General features: G+C 44.3%; 1 protein-coding gene across 1 annotated transcript in view; it reads left to right on the forward strand.

The window, feature by feature from the left end:
* Window positions 1-18,029, forward strand: part of mrps9 (mitochondrial ribosomal protein S9) — a 19,694-nt gene extending 1,665 nt beyond the window's left edge. Inside the window, exons 2-11 of the mRNA XM_079495418.1 lie at window positions 1-108; window positions 5,816-5,878; window positions 6,051-6,081; window positions 7,017-7,096; window positions 13,616-13,701; window positions 14,620-14,695; window positions 15,307-15,475; window positions 16,060-16,168; window positions 16,551-16,720; window positions 17,733-18,029. The exon at window positions 1-108 is cut by the window's left edge and continues 78 nt beyond it. Coding sequence (XP_079351544.1) covers window positions 1-108; window positions 5,816-5,878; window positions 6,051-6,081; window positions 7,017-7,096; window positions 13,616-13,701; window positions 14,620-14,695; window positions 15,307-15,475; window positions 16,060-16,168; window positions 16,551-16,720; window positions 17,733-17,824 — 984 coding nt within the window. The 3' untranslated portion in view covers window positions 17,825-18,029. The remainder of the gene's footprint in view (window positions 109-5,815; window positions 5,879-6,050; window positions 6,082-7,016; window positions 7,097-13,615; window positions 13,702-14,619; window positions 14,696-15,306; window positions 15,476-16,059; window positions 16,169-16,550; window positions 16,721-17,732) is intronic.
* The last annotated feature ends 714 nt before the right edge of the window (window positions 18,030-18,743 follow it).

An 18,743-nucleotide genomic window follows, 5' to 3' on the forward strand; every position in this document is an offset into this window, starting at 1 on the left:
ACGATGGAGTTTGTCCAGAAGCAAGTGGAGGAATATAACGTTGGGAAACGCCACCTGGCCAACATGATGGGAGAAGACCCAGAGAACTTCACGCAAAAGGACATTGACGTAAGAGAGAGAGAGAGGGAGGCACGCACTAGAGATGCTCCGATAATCGGCCAGCGATCGGTGATCGGCCATATCGGCCGATATTCACTCTGATCTGTAATCGGCATTTACCCTATCTGGAGAAACTGATCTTTTACACCATTTAAGTGGTATAAATGTCAATCAGATATATAATATAACATCATTTTGCATCTTTGTGACAGGCCTAAACATTCTCCTCATCCTCCCCACACACACAGGAACAGTTTTGACGTGGGTTTTGACATATAATCATTTTGGAAATATTACAATTTGCAACATTTCACAAGATCGGTATCGGCCGATCATGAGAAAAACAATCGGTGATCGGTATCGGTCCCAAAAAACCTGATCGGAGCATCCCTAGCACGCACGCACGCACACACGCACGCACACACACCTTTTCTTCTCAGAACTAGCGTGCAGGTTCTTGCAGTATATTAGGTTAATATATCAAGTTTTCTAAGAAGAGCTTGCTATATATAAAATTAATATAATTATTTTCCATATGATTACTTCACTGAAACCCCAGAAGTGGATTTTTGAAGGAAAACTAAAATACATCGAGGCTACGATTTAATACAATGAGACAAAATGCTATTTCTGAGAGGCTGGATGGGATTTGCTGTGCCCTCTGTAGAAAGTGGGGTCCTTGAGGGAGTTCCAGGGGGTCCCCAGCTAAATGATAGTTAGGAACCAAATGGACCCTTATGGGTCTGTAACTCAGATCGGGTACAAATGGAACCAAATTTGTTTCTCTCACACAACAAACAAAACAGTTTTAAGGTCACACCAATGCAACTCCTTGCAACAACACAGTTTATTGTCACATATTCCATATTCAAATGTATATTCGAGTAAAAAATAAAAGAATAATCAAATTTATAAAATTAAGATTTGAATTAAAAGAATAACAATACAATTGCTGTGAGTTCTGGCGAGACTCTGTGCCACAAACTAAAACATTATACAACAATTAGGCTATTAAGATAATTATGAATCATTCATTTGATCTCGAGAGCGCATTTCTCAGCACCAACCGCGGCCCATACAGGACCGGACCATATAGATAAAGAAAGAGAAAAGTTTATAGCATATTAGGCTGCAATATTCGAATAATATTCATATTAAAATCATATCCATTCGACATTCGAAATAATTCGAAATTCGTTTGAATCCATGTGGTGTTTTAAAAGGAATATTCCAATGTCATTTTTGGCCAATTCTGGCAGCACTAACGGTTGCATGCAACTACTCGCAAACGTTTGGTTGCAAGGAGTTGCGGGGCGAGTCATTGGTGCAGTTTTGGCCTTCAAGAAACTTCTGCCACATCAGGTGGCCTCAATATATAATATAATAAATGTATATTATGAATGAATGAATTCAATATTTCTCCTTTCTCTTTTCCTTTGAACTTCGGACCCACCCTCACTACAGCCAGGCATGTTCTTCTACGTTATAAATTCATATTTGGTTCATCCTGTTCTACCGTCGCTCCCATCAGTGGCTGTTCACATTTCCATTTGGAATGAGCATTCCTATTTAGCATGCGCCATTCAGGAGGCTTAATGAGGCCATAAAGAAAGCATTTTAAATAATCCATTTTGATGTCTTTTCACCGACAGCCAAAACTTCTTGCCTCTCCGTTAATCTGCCATTATTCGCCCCTAATGAGACAGAGACTGAATGCCTTGTGCAGTTAAAGCGTGTTAGACAGCCACTGGACCCCAGATAATTCTCCCAGCATTCCAGCTGATGTGTTGGTGGTGCCGGCTGTGCTCCTGGCCCGCCTGCCTGCCTGCGCTGTCAGCTGTTGTCATTAAGTCGCGTATCCACCGGCAGTGGCCAGGAGGGGCCAGCACTGGGTAATGTGCTGTGTCAGGGATATTAGCGACGCCCTTCACAAGGGGCTTGATTACGTATATCTATATACCGAACATTCCCGGATCTACAAATTCACAAAGCGTCACAGCGCAGCGCTGCGTGAGCTTGTATATCGGGGGGGATTTTTCGGTGCTGGGGCACTGCTGCGCAGCACATGCACACACAGTTCTCAGCAAACGATTAACCCCCATTTCTCTAATCATTTAGACTTGATTTCCCTCCACTCTCTGGCCTGCTTCCTCACGTTGCTCCACTTCTCGGATGTAATGAAAAGAGTTGTTAACGGCAGGCTGTGTAAGCTGAGCTGACGTGATGTCTGCATCATCGGCTAGCTAAGCAGCCACCCGTCCTCGGATGTTTGGACACGGTCGGCGAGTGGGACCCGGGAGGGGTGCAGACAGAGAGAGAGAGAACGGGGCACATGATGCCCCCCAAAAAATGCGCGCCCAGCCCAGTGCCAACCTGGTTTGAGTCCAAGCTCCTCAGCCATGACAGCAGGCCCAATTAACTGGCTGATGGAGAACTCCCAGGAACCCATTGAATTATTTAAATACAACTAATCTGTCAGAGAGTGACGTTGAACCGCTGGTTTTGAAGTAAAGATTAATCGAGCTCAGAAGTGCCATGGGTTGGGATTCTGGGAACATCATTTCTGTCACACAATGGGTTATATATGCAGCCAACACTTCCGCGTTCGGTTTGTGTCGCCGGTCCGGTGCGCTTCCGGTCGGCAGCCGCTCATTCACTGAGAACGTACGGTCGTGATTTTTGTAGGAAAGTTGTGACTATAGTTGCATTGATTTGGGCCTTAAGGGCCTTGCAAACGGGGAGCGATAAAACGCGCCTATAGTTCATTTTCAATGAGACCTGCGTTTTTGCTCGGAGAAGTCGCGGTGCGACAACGCAAGTGTATTTATGTGAGCGCGGCCCCGTGAATTTGTTGCCCGGGTGCTCGTTACGTGCACACGCCCACGACTCACCAGACTTGGATAGTGGGTTTTTTTACGCTTGCGTTGTCACGCCCCTCTTGAGCAGACCTGTCATTGATCCAGGCAACAACGCCTGCGTTCCTCGCTTCACGTTTGAAACGCCCTTTAGATCGATTTTTAAAAGGTGTCTCCTCTTTTCACCAGACTTTCTGTCCATTCCCTGCTATGTGTTGTTGTCTCTGTTTCTCTTCTGCTGTCTCTTCACTTCACTTTTCTTTTCTTTTTCCTCTCTCTCTCTCTCTCTCTCTCTCTCTCTGTCACATTGTCCCCTGGGTCTCTCTCTCTAGCAGATTGTGCAAAGGAACAGGTGTTACCTCATCTGTTCACCTCTTAGCGGTCTTCTTCTCAACTAACCTCTCTCTCTCTCTCTCTCGCTGTCTCACTTGCTGACATGCCTGTACACAAGTTACACACACACACACACACACACACACACACACACACACACACACACACACACACACACACACACACACACACACACACACCTCTCCCTCATCCATCCTGTCACCTCCACTCCTTGTTGTCTCGACAACCTTAAAAGTTGAAACCTCCGCTCCGTCCATGAAGGCAGCACCTGCTCCCTCACTAATGAGAGAGAGTTCACGACACGCACGCACACACACGTGCAGTTGAGTCGCTGACAGGCAGAAACCTTGGCTTGTATCTCCATAATTTTTACGTTATAGTTTTTTTTATATACTTATATATCCTACTACTTCAATACAGCACAAGTACAAGAGTAGCAAAAGTAGCTACTTTTTTAAACTTTTTTATCCCACGATTTTGTAACGCATTTGTTTTTCACCCAGTGTCAATTATCTAATGTAATCCAGGGCGCTACACTTCCTCTGCCTCTTCTCATCAACTAGTACCAACAAGGTCGACTAGTGGATTTACTAGTCGACTAGTTGAATTGTCGACTAGGGAATTGAACATGGTGGACCCTCTTGTAAACAAGTGTAATGCTTAATTGGGTCGTCCACTCACAGTTAACAGCCTTTGTATTGAGTTTGTGCTTGAAATGCACTGTAATTCTGCAAACTGTTAATACATATTTCAATCAATCAATCAATCAGTTGCTTAAAGCCCTAGACTTTCAGAAAGAGGTACTCTCTAGGGCCTAGAGAGTACCTCTTTCTGAAACATTTTGAAAGTGTGTTGAAAGTGAAAGTGTGTACAGTAAGTGTGTCTGAGCAATACTATAAGTATTGCACCAAAATAATACCATTGGGAAAACAGGTTATCCCCCCCACATCTCCCTGACACACCCCCACCCCCTCCCCCCTCCTCGCCATTGCCTGACAAGTCACAGTGTTGTTTGTGGACATCTGAGGTTTCCTGTTGACAAGGACGGTCTGTTGAACTCTCAGTGAACCGGTGGCTGCAGAAGGCAGCCTGTCCTCTCTCTCTCTGTTCAGTGTCATGGTCTCTCTCTCTCTGTTCAGTGTCATGGTCTCTCTCTCTCTGTTCAGTGTCATGGTCTCTCTCTCTCTGTTCAGTGTCATGGCATCCAACAGCCAGAAGCCTGCCGTTGCGTTGCGTGCTGTTCCCTTCCTGTGAGCCATCTCTCTCTCCTCTTAACACCCCAATCACCCAGGACGAAGTTCACCGTCCTTTTCTATTTCTAAGTTTTATCCAAAAGACGAAGTTTATTGATGTGAAAACGGATCGCATCGCTCCACAGCCTAGGAGCGCCTGTTGCGCAATACTCAATGTTGCGTAACAGTGGGACGTCATCGAAAATGTTCCCCCCCTGTTTACGAGAACAAAAATCTTAAAATGTTAATGACTCGCGATCTAAATCATCCCGTCCAATTCTAAGAAAAGATCATGTGTTAGACGGCCCACCGCTGTCCAGTATAACACCAGTCGCTAGTGGTAGATTACCTCCCGTTGTTGTCGATCGCTAGTCGCGATAGATTTAATCATACCTGTGTTTTGGCTACATTTAGCTGCTCCAGCCACATCCGGGATAACATCCGGTCCGTCGGTAAAAGTGCTCCGCTACTATAAATTGCTGGGCGCTATGATTTAATGGATTAAATAACTCCGGGCAATCGGAGTGTTAACTCTGCCCTGCCCTCTGTGTGAACTCTGCACCAGTGTTGTTTATGGCAGCAAATTTTGTATTTTAGTTTTAGTCGTAGCCTCTTGGAATAGTTTTCATTTAGTTTTAGTCACATTTTAGAGTCTAGTTTTAGTCGACTAAAGATTGTCATAAGATTTTAGTCTAGTTTATTCTACAGTTGATTTAGCCGACTAAAATGTATTTTGGCGGGCCTTTATGTCGTCGTAATGGTATAATTTACACTTGCTGAAAATAGGGGGGGTGAGTGGAGGGTTGAACATTACGAGAAAATGGCAGATATCGTCAGATATTGATCGAGCTTGCAGATCTGCTATTTTTGAAATATCGTGAAAGTGTAGCGCAAATCTTTCTTTCAGAGCGAATGTTTTTAACTTAAATCTTTGCTTCTGGGAGGTTCCTGGAACAACATATTTTGAGATGGGGATAATACAGATAATTTTGTTGGGTCCTTTACATGAAGAAGGTTGAGCATCACTGACATAGAAACATAGGTTTTTCAGAAGAATTATTTAGAAGCATTCTTTTTTTTTTTTAAATCGGCCTCAGGTCTGTGGTTACTGGTTAGACTTATAGGTATACTCACACTTGTGTAAACTAAAATGTTTGAATTTGACAAAGTCCCTGAAAGAAAAGAAAACAAATGCTTTTTGTGCAGTCCACCTTGAGATTGTTCTATTTATTTTGTTCTTATTTTAAATAATGTGTAATTCTCTCTCCTCCCCAGAGGTCCATCGCCTACCTATTTCCTTCCAGCTTGTTTCAAAAGAGGGCCAGGCCTGTAATGAAGGTAAGCTGCACGCACGCACGCACGCACGCACGCACGCACGCACGCACGCACGCACGCACGCACGCATGCACGCACGCACGCCAGCTTATTGGCACATGCATTACAATGTATTGATCTTGACTTTAACTGTTCTGAGAGACATTTCCCGTTGTGTTCTTTCTGTCCTTCTCAGCATCCAGACGAGATATTCCCAAAGCAGAGAGGTACGTGATCTTTGCACCACGGACAAAGCTTTTGATTGATTTGAAAAAAAGGGGAAAAAAAGCCTATACATTAACACATCTTCACTGTTGGGCAGAACCCCCAAATTTACATTTTCAGGAAATTAAAAATATAAATTCTTAAGGAAATGAAGAAAACCTTTTTTTTAAAACCAAGCAATACTACCTCATCAAAGTTGGTATTGTGACTTTATATATAGAGGGTTATGCGCGTGACATCATCATCAAACCCGTAAGTTATGCGGGAACGCCTACCGTGTGGAAAAAAACTACTTTCTGGCCTTGACAGCCCATGCATCCAAATCCATCTGATTGCATTAAACGACGTTAAACAATGTTAAACTCAATTTGCCACTCGATTTGCCGTTCACTTTATGCATGCGCATACCTCTCCAGTAACAACGTTATTTGACCTCAAACAAATTGCAAAAAAACAAACTTGTATCTTCAATATGTCCTGAATAACAAAAAAAAAGTTGCCTGGAATTGTCTGAGGGGAAAGTTTTGAAAATGGCCTGTAAAGTATGGCCACCGTTGACATCTATATATAAGGCAAATATTTTCTACATTTTATCATATTTTAAGTAGCATGTGACGTGTCAACCTAGAGGGTTTCCATGATTCTGAATCCATTCCAAGCATTAGTTTGGCACAAAAACAAAATACCTCTCAGTCCCGGCAGAGTAGTTCCGGAGTGGTTCCAACGGATTCTGTGGCCCTAGTCTTTCCCTAGTGGGTCTGATCGAGGGTAGCTACTGGGACGTAAAGTCGGGACTTGATCACCCCGGCTGGGTCACCCGAATGAGGTGTATGATGTTCGCGAGACCCGAAACCCCGATGACCTTGGGATACATCACTGAGGTATTTTCATTCTGTTTTGGCTCAACTGTGCTTCTTCTCTCTCTGTGGCGTTCCAGCGGTGCAGTGGGGAGCGGACGGCCGGCCCTTCCACTTCCTCTTCTACACGGGCAAACAGTCCTACTACAGCCTGATGCACGTGAGTAGTTTTATAATGGCCTGTACTAATTGTTGATATTTTACTTGTTTAGTAAGGAAATGTTCCTCTAAAAGCACAGCCAACTTCATTGGCTTCATTTCTGGTTTCACACAAGGTTTTGTGAAACACAACAGATGAATCAAACATAGGCGACACATCTTTGGCAATAATGTTAAGAATTCTGTCATGCCTGGCTATTACAGTCCTTTGTAAATATTACAGCCGTTTAAAATATATGAGACATAGACTCTAGTCTATGGTCTGATGCTGTCCATGGTGTAGACAGTGAGGGTCATGATTATTGACACACACACACACACACACACACACACACACACACACTGATGCTTGCGAGTACCGCTCTACACAGTCTACAAAGCAGAAAGGCGAGGAGGTTGGGCTGAAGCGTCTTTCGGGGGCCCCCAAGTCTTCCCCTATCCCTTCCAGAACCCCCCCCCCCCCCCCCCCCCTCCTGCCCCGAAGCATTGTACCATGCTCCTCCTGGCCTCCTCCCTTTCATGGCCAAAGTGACAACAGACAGAATGCAAGTGGCCCGCGTTCGTTGTCCCAAAGGGACGGCCCGCTGTCACCTCCTGTTCTCCACGCACAGCGCTACAGCTGAATACAGCCCGGGTGAAGGAGAGGTTGCTACGGTACGGGGGGGGGGGGGAGCGCAGCACGGGGAGGTTAACTTATCCCATTTAGACCTGAGGACGATTCTACAAAATGGCTTCTAATCTAAATCCTGACAGTTTTCTGAAAAACCCTATGTTTCTGTGTCAGACATTCTCAAACATTTTCATGTCAAGGACCCGCAAGATTATATGTAATTGGCCGCCGACCCCCATCTGAAAATTGTTGTTGTTGGGGGACCTCCCCCAGAAGCAAAGATTTGAGTTAAGAAGGTTCGCTCTGAAAGAATATATATTCAAAGATTTGCACTACATTTTCAAGATTTTTCAAAAATAGCAGACCTACAAGCTTATAGCGCGGCACTCGGTGCCACGCTATAAGCTTGTGGATCTGCTATTGTTCAATAGCTAAAGTATAACATAATGCTTAAAAGTTAAAACACTAAAAGGGGTTCCCAACTTCCCACCCAAAATGGGTTAAGATGCTGCCTCAGTTTGAAAGCTACCCCACCCCCCAACCCACCCCAGCTGGACTTGGAACGAAATCCCACAAGAGCGGCCGTATACCCTCTTGTGTATCCCTGTCTCCCTCTGCTTTCTTGCTGTCTGTTTTGAATAAAGCCAACAGATTCCCAAGGAAAAATAAACACAAATAAATCTAAGAATCTAAACTGTTAACTCGTTCCCCCCAGAGAGAGAGGGAGAGAGAGAGTGCATGAGTGAGTGACGCAGACAGTTTATTTATTTATTTCTCTATTGGGGTTTGTAAATGGTGTTTGAGGCCCTAGCCCCTTTCGGACATTAATCCGACCTCGCGGATCGCATGCACCCTTGTCGGGGAATTGGGAACCCCCCCCTCTCTCCCCCCTCACAGAGAGGGTGGGCGTCACCACCACACATACAGTACATAGCCTAACTCCTCCTGTGGAGTGTTGATTTCATCGACTAATACTCTCCTGACTGCTGAGAAGTGTTGATTTCATCGACTAATACTCTCCTGACTGCTGAGAAGTGTTGATTTAATCGACTAATACTCTCCTGACTGCTGAGAAGTGTTGATTTCATGGACTAATACTCTACTGACTGCTGAGAAGTGTTGATTTCATGGACTAATACTCTCCTGACTGCTGAGAAGTGTTGATTATTTCATCGACTAATACTCTCCTGACTGCTGAGAAGTGTTGATTTCATCGACTAATACTCTACTGACTGCTGAGAAGTGTTGATTTAATCGACTAATACTCTCCTGACTGCTGAGAAGTGTTGATTTCATCGACTAATACTCTCCTGACTGCTGAGAAGTGTTGATTTCATCGACTAATACTATGATGAAAAATGTTCGTCAACTACCTTTTCTTTTCACTGACAAACTACATAAAAGCCAAAAAACTACATAAAAACAAAGCCATGATGACTAAGACTAAATATACTGTCAATTTTGTCAACAAATAAAAAATAGACTAAAATGTTAGGAAGGGACTAGTGGACGAGCGATCCAGTAGAAGTAAAATACACAAGTCGTTTTACACTTGGTTGCATGCTGAAAATTGCAGATCTACAAGCTTGTAGATCTGCTATTTTCAGCAATCGTAAAATCAGTCATTACGACGGCATCAAGGCCAGCATCAAGACTCAATCACCTGTAGATTTAGCCGACTAAAATCTTCTGATATTTAGTCGACTAAAACATTCCGGGTGACTAAAATGTAACTAAAACTAAATGAGAACTATTCTGTGACTAAAACTAAAATAGAAATTTGCTGCCAAAAAGAACACTGCAGCTGACACTGTGGTGCGTTGACCCTGTGTGTCCAAACAAAGACCCATTTTGTCCAGCTGTGTGTGTGTGTTTTTTTTCTGGGATGGAGTCTGGGTCCGGGCCCACACACTCGTGTCATTCTGTCTCTGCAGCGCGCGCACGCACGCACGCACGCACGCACGCACGCACGCACGCACGCACGCACGCACGCACGCACGCACGCACGCACGCACGCACGCACGCACGCACGCACGCACGCACGCACGCACGCACGCACGCACGCGCGCACGCACACACAGCGCACTCTATTGTGCCCTGCAGCAGTCTGCTCTCACCCCCTGCTGTTGGTTTAAATAGGTATGTCAGACCTGTCTGTCTGTCTGTGTGCAGGCCTGGTTCCTCTCCTCTCCTCTCCCCTCCCCTCCCCTCCCCTCCCCTCTCCTCTCCTCTCCTCTCCTCTCCTCTCCTCTCCTCTCCTCACTTTTCCTCTCCTCAGAGTCCCACCCTCAACTTTTCTCACTCCTTGCGTGTACATGTTTTGCATCCTGCATATAGAATGCTATCACAGACTAAACATGCGCACGTGTGTGTGTGGTGTGCACAAACTCCCATGCACATACAGACACACCTACACAGTACAGACACACACTTATACACTGCATTAACACACGCGCACGCACCACAGGAGTCCTGCCAGGAGAGGGCAGTGATGTGTAAAGTGGTTCACTGTGGGTCCCAGGCAGGGAGCCAGCGTTGCTTCATTAACCTCTCCCTCACCGCACCGCTGAGCCCTTTATAGACGGACCCCCCCCCCCCCCCCCCCCCCCCCCCCCCCCCCCTGGGAGGGAGACGCCCGGAACCCCCAGACCCCGGTTTTTGGGGGTGGGGGTGGGGGGGGGTTCGTCCGTTTGATTTATTTTTGTATATTTCACCCAGAAGCGAGACAACCTTTTTCATATCAAGCAGTGTTGTTTTTGGCGGCAGATTTCTGTTTTAGTTTTAGTCAGTCTTTGAAATGAAACTTATTTTAGTTATTTTAGTCACATTTTGTCCATTCTGAAAAAATACATGTAAGAGGGTGTCTGCACTGCAGGCTTAGACAAGTCCGATTTAACTTTAATACCTTTTATTAATATTGTGAGCTTGTAGATCTGTTCAAGCTGTTACCTTGGGGTTGTTTATCTGTAAAAACAGACCGATTCATTGGACCGATTAATCAAACCGATGCAGATTAATCTAAAAGCGACTAGAATCGTCCGATACCGATGTGTGTGTGTGCCGATTAATCTCCCATCACTACTGGAAACTGATTCTGAATACAGTGAAATAACTAAACCAAGTATTAATGAATGGCTGTGGCTTTTTGTACAGTTGGGCACGACGTCGCATTACGCCATCCTGGGCGGGAACCCCTCTTGGTGTTTTAACTTTAGCTGTTGAAAAATAGCAGATCTACAAGCTCATAGCGCGGCACCAAGTGCCGCGCTACGAGCTTGTAGGTCTGCTATTTTTGAAAAAATCGTGAAAATGTGGCGCAAATCTTTATATATATATTCTTTCAGAGCGAACCTGGAACATATTTTGAGATGGGGGTCGTCGGCCAAATAGACATAATTCTGACATGACATATTGAGCACCACACTGAGGTATTTCAGAAAACTGTTGGGATTTAGAAGACATTTTTTAATTTCCATGTCAGGCCTAAATGGGTTAAAGTCATTTCCAACGTATTCCTTTCCCCAGTGAGCAGCACCCTATGACAGTGGTTCCCAAACTTGTTCGTGTCAAGGACCCCCAAATCAACATTTATTAGGCCACGGACTCCCCATTTGAAAACATATGCCAGTTTACGGCTCTAGCAGTGATTCCGAAACATATTAATTTCAAGGACCCCCAGTTTCACACACACATTATACTACGGACCCCCGATTTAATGGCATTTCTATCTCTGGTACCCCAATTTATATTGTAAAACCACTGTTCATTTAACTCTGAGTGAACAAATGGAACCAAATGGACCCGTTAGGGTCCATTTGTACACTCTCTGAGTTACAGAACCATAAGGGTCCATTTGGTTCCTTATATCTCTAATTGAGCTAGGTACCCCCTGGAACCCCCTCAAGTACCCTAGGGGTCCCCGGACCCCACTTTGGGAACCCATGCCCTATGACACCTTCCTATGACACCCTATGACACCGAGGCTCTGCTGTGTGTGTGTGGAGAGCACCGGGCGTTTATTAAAAACTACAATAGAGCACCGGGCGTTTATTAAAAACTACAATAGAGCACCGGGCGTTTATTAAAAACTACAATAGAGCACCGGGCGTTTATTAAACACTACAATAGAGGACCGGGCGTTTATTAAAAACTACAGTAGAGCACCGGGCGTTTATTAAACACTACAATAGAGCACCGGGCGTTTATTAAACACTACAATAGAGCACCGGGCGTTTATTAAAAACTACAATAGAGCACCGGGCGTTTATTAAAAACTACAATAGAGCACCGGGCGTTTATTAAAAACTACAGTAGAGCACCGGGCGTTTATTAAACACTACAATAGAGCACCGGGCGTTTATTAAACACTACAATAGAGCACCGGGCGTTTATTAAACACTACAATAGAGCACCGGGCGTTTATTAAAAACTACAATAGAGCACCGGGCGTTTATTAAAAACTACAATAGAGGACCGGGCATTTATTAAAAACTACAATAGAGGACCGGGCGTTTATTAAACACTACAATATAATGAGTTTGTAACTGTAACGGGGGCTCGCTCCCTTTCCCTCTGCTCAGCCTTTCATCTAACCGGCCATTTGTATCATTCTCCGCCATTGCACGCACGCACGCACGCACGCACGCACACCCTCATCCCCATTTCTTTTTTTCTGGTTTTCTATTACCCTCTCTTTTTTAACAGGAAAATTGGTTTTAGCTTGATGTTTGCTTTTTCTTCCAACCGCTTCCCTCTCCCTCTCTCTCCCTCCCTCCCTCCCTCCCCATCTCTCTCTCTCTCTCTCTCTCTCTCTCTCTCTCTCTCTCTCTCTCTCTCTCTCTCTCTCTCCCTCTCCCCTCTCCCTCTCTCTCTCTCTCTCTCTCTCTCTTCCCTCTCCCTCTCTCTCTCTCTCTCTCGCTCTCTCTCTCGCTCTCTCTTCCCTCTCCCTCTCTCTCTCTCTCTCTCTCTCTCTCTCTCTCTCTCTCTCTCTTCCCTCTCCCTTCCCTCTCTCTCTTCCCTCTCCCTCTCTCTCTCCCTCCCCCCCCCCCCCCCCCCCCCCTCTCTCTCTCTCTCTCTCTCTCTCTCTCTCTCCGTGGAGGAGGATTAGGCACACTCTATTAAGGAGAAATTAAACAAACATCTGGGTGAATAATTGACAGGGAAATTAGTTATGTGTGTGTGTGTGTGTGTGTACCATTGTAGTATTATTTGCGTAGCCTCTACTGTATCTGTCCGTCCATCTGGCTGTCTCAATTCAATTCAAAGGAGCTTTATTGGCATCAGTGTTGTTTTTGGCAGCAAATTTTGATTTGAGTCATAGTCTCTTCAATAGTTTTCATTTAGTTCTAGTCACATTTTAGTCATCTGGAATGTTTTAGTGTTAGTCTAGTTTTAGTCGACTAAATATCATGAGATTTTAGTCGACTAAATCTACAGTTGATTTAGTCAAACAAAATGTATTTGGGCGGGCCTTGATGAAAATAGCCGATCTACAAGCTCACGGCGCGTTGTGAGCTTGTAGATCGGCTATTTTCAGCATGCAACTAATTGTAAAATGACTTATAGTGGATCTCTTGTCCACAGATGTGTTATCTGCTATTTTTCAATAGCTGAAGTATAACATAATGCTTAAAACACCAAATGGGGTTCCCACCCAGAATGGGTTAATATCACCCCCACAACGCACACGCACACGCACACGCACACACACGCACACGTACACAGACACAGACACATATAATGCCTTTTCATTTATTTTATTTTTTTTTGTTTTTTATTCATAAACAGATGGTTTCAGCCTTTGTATCTTAAGTAACGCTATGGTATCTCTCTCTCTCTCTCTCTCTCTCTCTGTCTCTGTCTCTGTCTCTCTCTCTCTCTCTCTCTCTCTCTCTTCATTGGGTGTTTCAGGAGATTTACAGTAAAGTCCTGAACATCGAGAATCACCAGGATCGTCTCAGAGCAAAGGGCCTTTTGTCTCTGGATACCAAGCCCATGTAAGCTAATGCACACTGTAATGTTTTATCCATTATAAAACGCATTTAAATGCATACTGGACTACACACTGTAATGTTTTATCCATTATAAAACACATTTAATGCATACTGTACTACACACTGTAAATGGTAAATGGTGCATTTATATAGCGCCCCCTTTCATGACGACGCCAGGCCCAGGAAATAATTCCCAATGCATTTTTCCCATAGACATTTCAAAAAGTATTTATTTAAAGACCTTATAAGTGAAAAAAACAACAACAAAAAAGTGTTGTAACCTGCCGTTTTTTTCTTCTTTCTAATTATTTGTTCGGCCCATGTTGTTTGTTGTCATGATTTGTCACAACTCAAGTTGGCTTTGTACGACGCTTAAAATGTTTTAAAATAAATACTTTTTGAAATGTCTATGAGGAAAATGAACGGGTAATCATTTCCTGGGCCCTGGTAGGGGGCGGGACTGCGACGCTCTATAGCGCCTTCATCCAAGGCGCTTTACATAGATAGTACATTACATTCACCCATTCATACACCGATGGCGGCGGAAACCATGCAAGGCACCAACCTGCACATCGGGAGCAATTAGGGGTTCAGAGTCTTGCTCAAGGACACTTCGACACTAACTCTGGGGGAGCCCACAGTGTTCGGACTGCAACCTTGCGGTTACCACCTTGCTTTATCTATCTATCTATCTATCTATCTATCTATCTATCTATCTATCTATCTATCTATCTATCTATCTATCTATAAGAAGCTCGGGGTGCTGGGAAGATATGTCCGCTTTTACTCTGTAAGCCCCTCCCCCCCTTCCGTTCCAGACAAAACCCGGGAGACATATTTTTGCTTGCTTACCTCTAAGATTACGATATAAGTCGCTGATGATCGCTCGCTTCATATTTTGTGTGTGTGTGTGTGTCACAGTTCTCTAGGAGGCAGCAGGTGGTTGATAAAAGAAGAGTTGGGTGACCTGATAGTGGAGTCCATCTCTGACCACGATGTAAGCTCCGCCTCCTCATCTCCTCTCGTCTCCACCTCTCTTTCTCAACCCATTTAGACCTGAGACCAGATTCTACAAATGTCTTCTAAATCATGACGGTTTTCAAAAAAATCTGCATTTGGCTGCCGACCCCCATCTGAAAATATGTTGTTCCAGGGACCCCTGGATTTGAGTTAAAAACGTTCGCTGTGAAATAATATATATTCAAAGATTTGCACCACGTTTTCACAATTTTTCAAAAAATTGCAGATCTACATGCTCATAGCGCGGCACTCAGTGACGCGCTATGAGCTTGTAGATCTGCTATTTTTCATTAGCTAAAGTATAACACAATGCTTCAAACACCAAAAGGGGTTCCCGCCCAGAATGGGTTAACCCATTTATACCTGAGACCAGCTTCTACAAATGTCTTCTAAATCATGACTTTTCTCTGAAAAACCTTGAAGCAAAGATATGAGTTAAAATATTTGCTGTGGAAGAATATATGTTCAAAGATTTGCACCACATTTTCAGGATTTTAGATCTGTTATTTTTCAACAGGTAAAGTTTAAAATAACGTGTGTGTGTGTGTGCGACTGTGCGTGCGTGTGCGTGCCTGTGTGTGTGTCCAGTACACACGCTTCATCCAGCTGATGGAGCGCATGCTGTCCATGCCCTACGGCTTCACGGAGGAAGAGTTCATCCTTCGCCATCGGTGCCACCTGGAGGTCCAGTCCAGCAAGCAGGTGGTCCCCCCGCTGCAGAAGGACGAGCGGGGAGTAGCCTTCAGCACGGCGGAAGGTAGGACGACAGTTAGTGGAACTTTGTTTTTCATTTATTACGCCTTTCATGCGTGGTCGTCCCACACTGTGCTAAAATACATAGAGCGCCAAAGTCCTGACGTCACTCGCTCATCCCTTGGTTCACAGACATTTTTCTCTATGGAGAATAACATTGGGTCTTCTTAAAATCGTTAACGTTCGCTCTGAAAGAAGATATATTCAAAGATTTTCGACACTTTTTAATTATTTTTCAAAAATAAATTGAGCTTGTCAATCATTTACTTTTGAATTTGAATCCTGAAAAGTAATATGGTCAAAAAGTATACAAAAGAAAGAGTGGCCTTTCTTTCCCGAATGTACAAGCCAAGGAACATGAAGATGCTGCATCATGAGCACAGATTTAGCAATCCATATTTTTTTTTCCTGGTACAAGTGAACGATTAGGCGTTTGGTCGAGGTTCATTAAGGTTAAGGGGCTAGGGAAGGAATCCACTCTACATTGAGAATGGAGCTAGTTTGTGTGCGTGACTGTGTGTGACTGTGATTGTGTGTGTGTGTGACTGTGTGTGTGCGTGTGCTGTGCGTGTGTGCGTGCACCTTCAGGGAGGAGGAAGTCATCGACCAGCTCGGTGGTGATGAGAGACAGCGGCTGTGGACGGATCACGGTCAACGGTCAAGATTACCTCCACTACTTCCCTGTTCTGCAGGACAGGTGAGTGCAGAGTAGAGATTGGTTAAAATCTAATTGAGCCCCCTTTCATGACGACGAGCGACCCAGAAGGGAATCCCCCCGTTCATTTTTCCCATAGACGTTTCAAAAAGTATTTATTTAAAGAACTTTTAAGCCTCAGACAAAGCCAACTGTTCAAGAGAATACAGTATGACTAAAACTAAAATCTAAATTGGCTATCGAAATCAACACTTCTTCCTCTCCATTGCTCCTCTTCTCTCCTGGTCTCCTCTTCTTCTCTTCTCTCCTGGTCTTTCTCTGTTCTTCTCTCCTGGTCTCCTCTTCTTCTCTTCTCTCCTGGTCTTTCTCTCCTCTTCTCTCCTGGTCTCCTGGTCTCCTCTTCTCTCCTGGTCTGTGGTTCCAGGGAGCAGCTGATGTTCCCCCTTCAGTTCATGGGCCTGCTCGGCCGCTTCGACCTGGACTGCACGGTGAGCGGAGGCGGCCGCTCTGGCCAGGTGGGGGCGCTGCGTCTGGCCTTCTCGCGCTGTCTGCTCAGCTTCCTGCCTGAGGGGGACATGGAGACCATGAGACAAGGTGGGCACGTTTTGTCTTTTTATTTGGTTTATTAATTCAAGATAATTTTTTTGTGACCACAAATGTGTTTTGTAGTGTTCCGTAACCACTTTTTCAACCTGGTGCCCCTATTTTGGCCATGTCGTTATTAGGGATGGAGCTAGAAACCTGATACCCGAAAAAATAACCTGATAAGCTTATTGACTACCCGGTATCAACAAGCTTTGGGCTTATCAAGCCTGTTAAAACGCTTTAAAGTGATGGTACACACATTAACCAGCTAACAGTTTCTTCAATATTATTTTCCAAAAGTAAAAAGGTCAATTGCCTTTCGTCTTTTAGAAAAGTACTAAATTTCAAGGCCCTAGTAAAATAAGTTCAGAGGTTATTGTCACCTCCTGTCTTTTCACAAAATAATAGAAAATGATAAGAACCCGACACGATAAGCCTGATCGATCCATCAGGTGCTCGTTACCAATAAAAATTAACAAGCTAATTATAGGCAAATATAAAAAACGTTTTCCCCTCCACACCTCTTCACAAATAGCTAAAATAGCCGATCTACATGCTCACATATCTACCGGTTTGTGAGTTTGTAAATCAGCTACTTTTCGTATTTCTGCACCGAGTGCCACGCTATGAGCTTGTAGATCTGCAATTATTATTATTTTTAAATCGTGATAATGTGGCACAAATCTTTGAATAGATATTATTTCAGAGCGAACGTTTTTAACTCATATCTTTGTTTCTGGGGGGTGTCCCTGGAACAACATATTTTGAGATGAGGGTAAGCGGCCAAATACAGATAAGGTCCTTGACATGAAATAGGTTGAGCACCACCGATGTAGAAACCTATAGGTTTTTCAGAAAGCTGGATTTAGAAGCCTTTTTTAATCAACCTCGGTTCTAAATGGGTCAAACTGACATGTACATGTCATGTGTCTTCTATGCAACAAAATAATCCTCTCTCTCTCTCTCTCTCTCTCTCTCTCTCTCTCTCTCTCTCTCTCTCTCTCTCTCTCTCTCTCTCCAGCTGGGCTGTTGACTCCAGACCCCAGGGTGAGAGAGAGGAAAAAGCCTGGGCAGGAAGGAGCACGCAGGAAGTTCACCTGGAACAAAAGATGAAGAGGAAATGTCACGAGAACTGATAGAACATGTATTGTGGACTGTGAAATTACAGGAACCTTGTTGTTGTATGTCCACAACTGTTGTTATTTTCCAGAAAACAGAAACCTGTGTTCCAAATGGATCCAATGTAGTTATTATTTTTGTCACAAGCTCTTGTTAATGTTTTTCATTGGTTCAATAATTACAAACCCCACAGACATTTCACTTTTTTTAGTTGGCCTCCAAGGCCACCATACTCTTCGCACATCCGCGGTCCCGTTCACTTCCCTGTTTACCACTGCAGAAAGAATCCCTCGTATCTGCTAATCTAGGGAGCTCTCCGTGGCTTTGATCAGATGGATATAATAAGCTCTTAATTTCTGACTTCTGACCTGCCTCTCGTTCAAAATTATGAACGAGAGGGATTATTTCGCGATTTTTATCGTAACGAGACTCGAGAGCAAGGTAAGCAAGCAAACATATGTCTCAGGTTTTTTTCCGGAACGGAAGGGGGGGGCTTTACAGAGTAAAAGCGACCATATCTTCCCAGCACCCTGAGCTTCTATTTTGAAAGAAATCCCGGCGCTGATTGTGTTGATTAACACAAGATAATGCAAAGTTTGAATGTGGAGATGCAAAGTGTCTACCCGACGAATGATGCAGGTTGACTGCTGACTTCCACATGCATAAAAAAGGCTCTTATTTAAATGGCATAGCCTTATTTCTTGAAAGAACGCCTATGGTTCACTTCAGCCTTTTCAGCTACCGGTATTTCAACTTTAAGAGCTCTTATCAAGAAGTCAAGAGGATTTTTGCGGCCAACATGAAAAAGACGGGCCATAGTTCACAGCATGCATTATTCAGCTTGCTATCCAAGTACAATGGCATCTAGGGCACCTCTCAGAGTCTGAGGTGCCCTCTCAGAGTCTCTGGTGGT

Source organism: Electrona antarctica, assembly GCF_951216825.1.
Source record: "Electrona antarctica genome assembly, chromosome: 24".
In the NCBI taxonomy this organism is placed as follows: domain Eukaryota; kingdom Metazoa; phylum Chordata; class Actinopteri; order Myctophiformes; family Myctophidae; genus Electrona; species Electrona antarctica.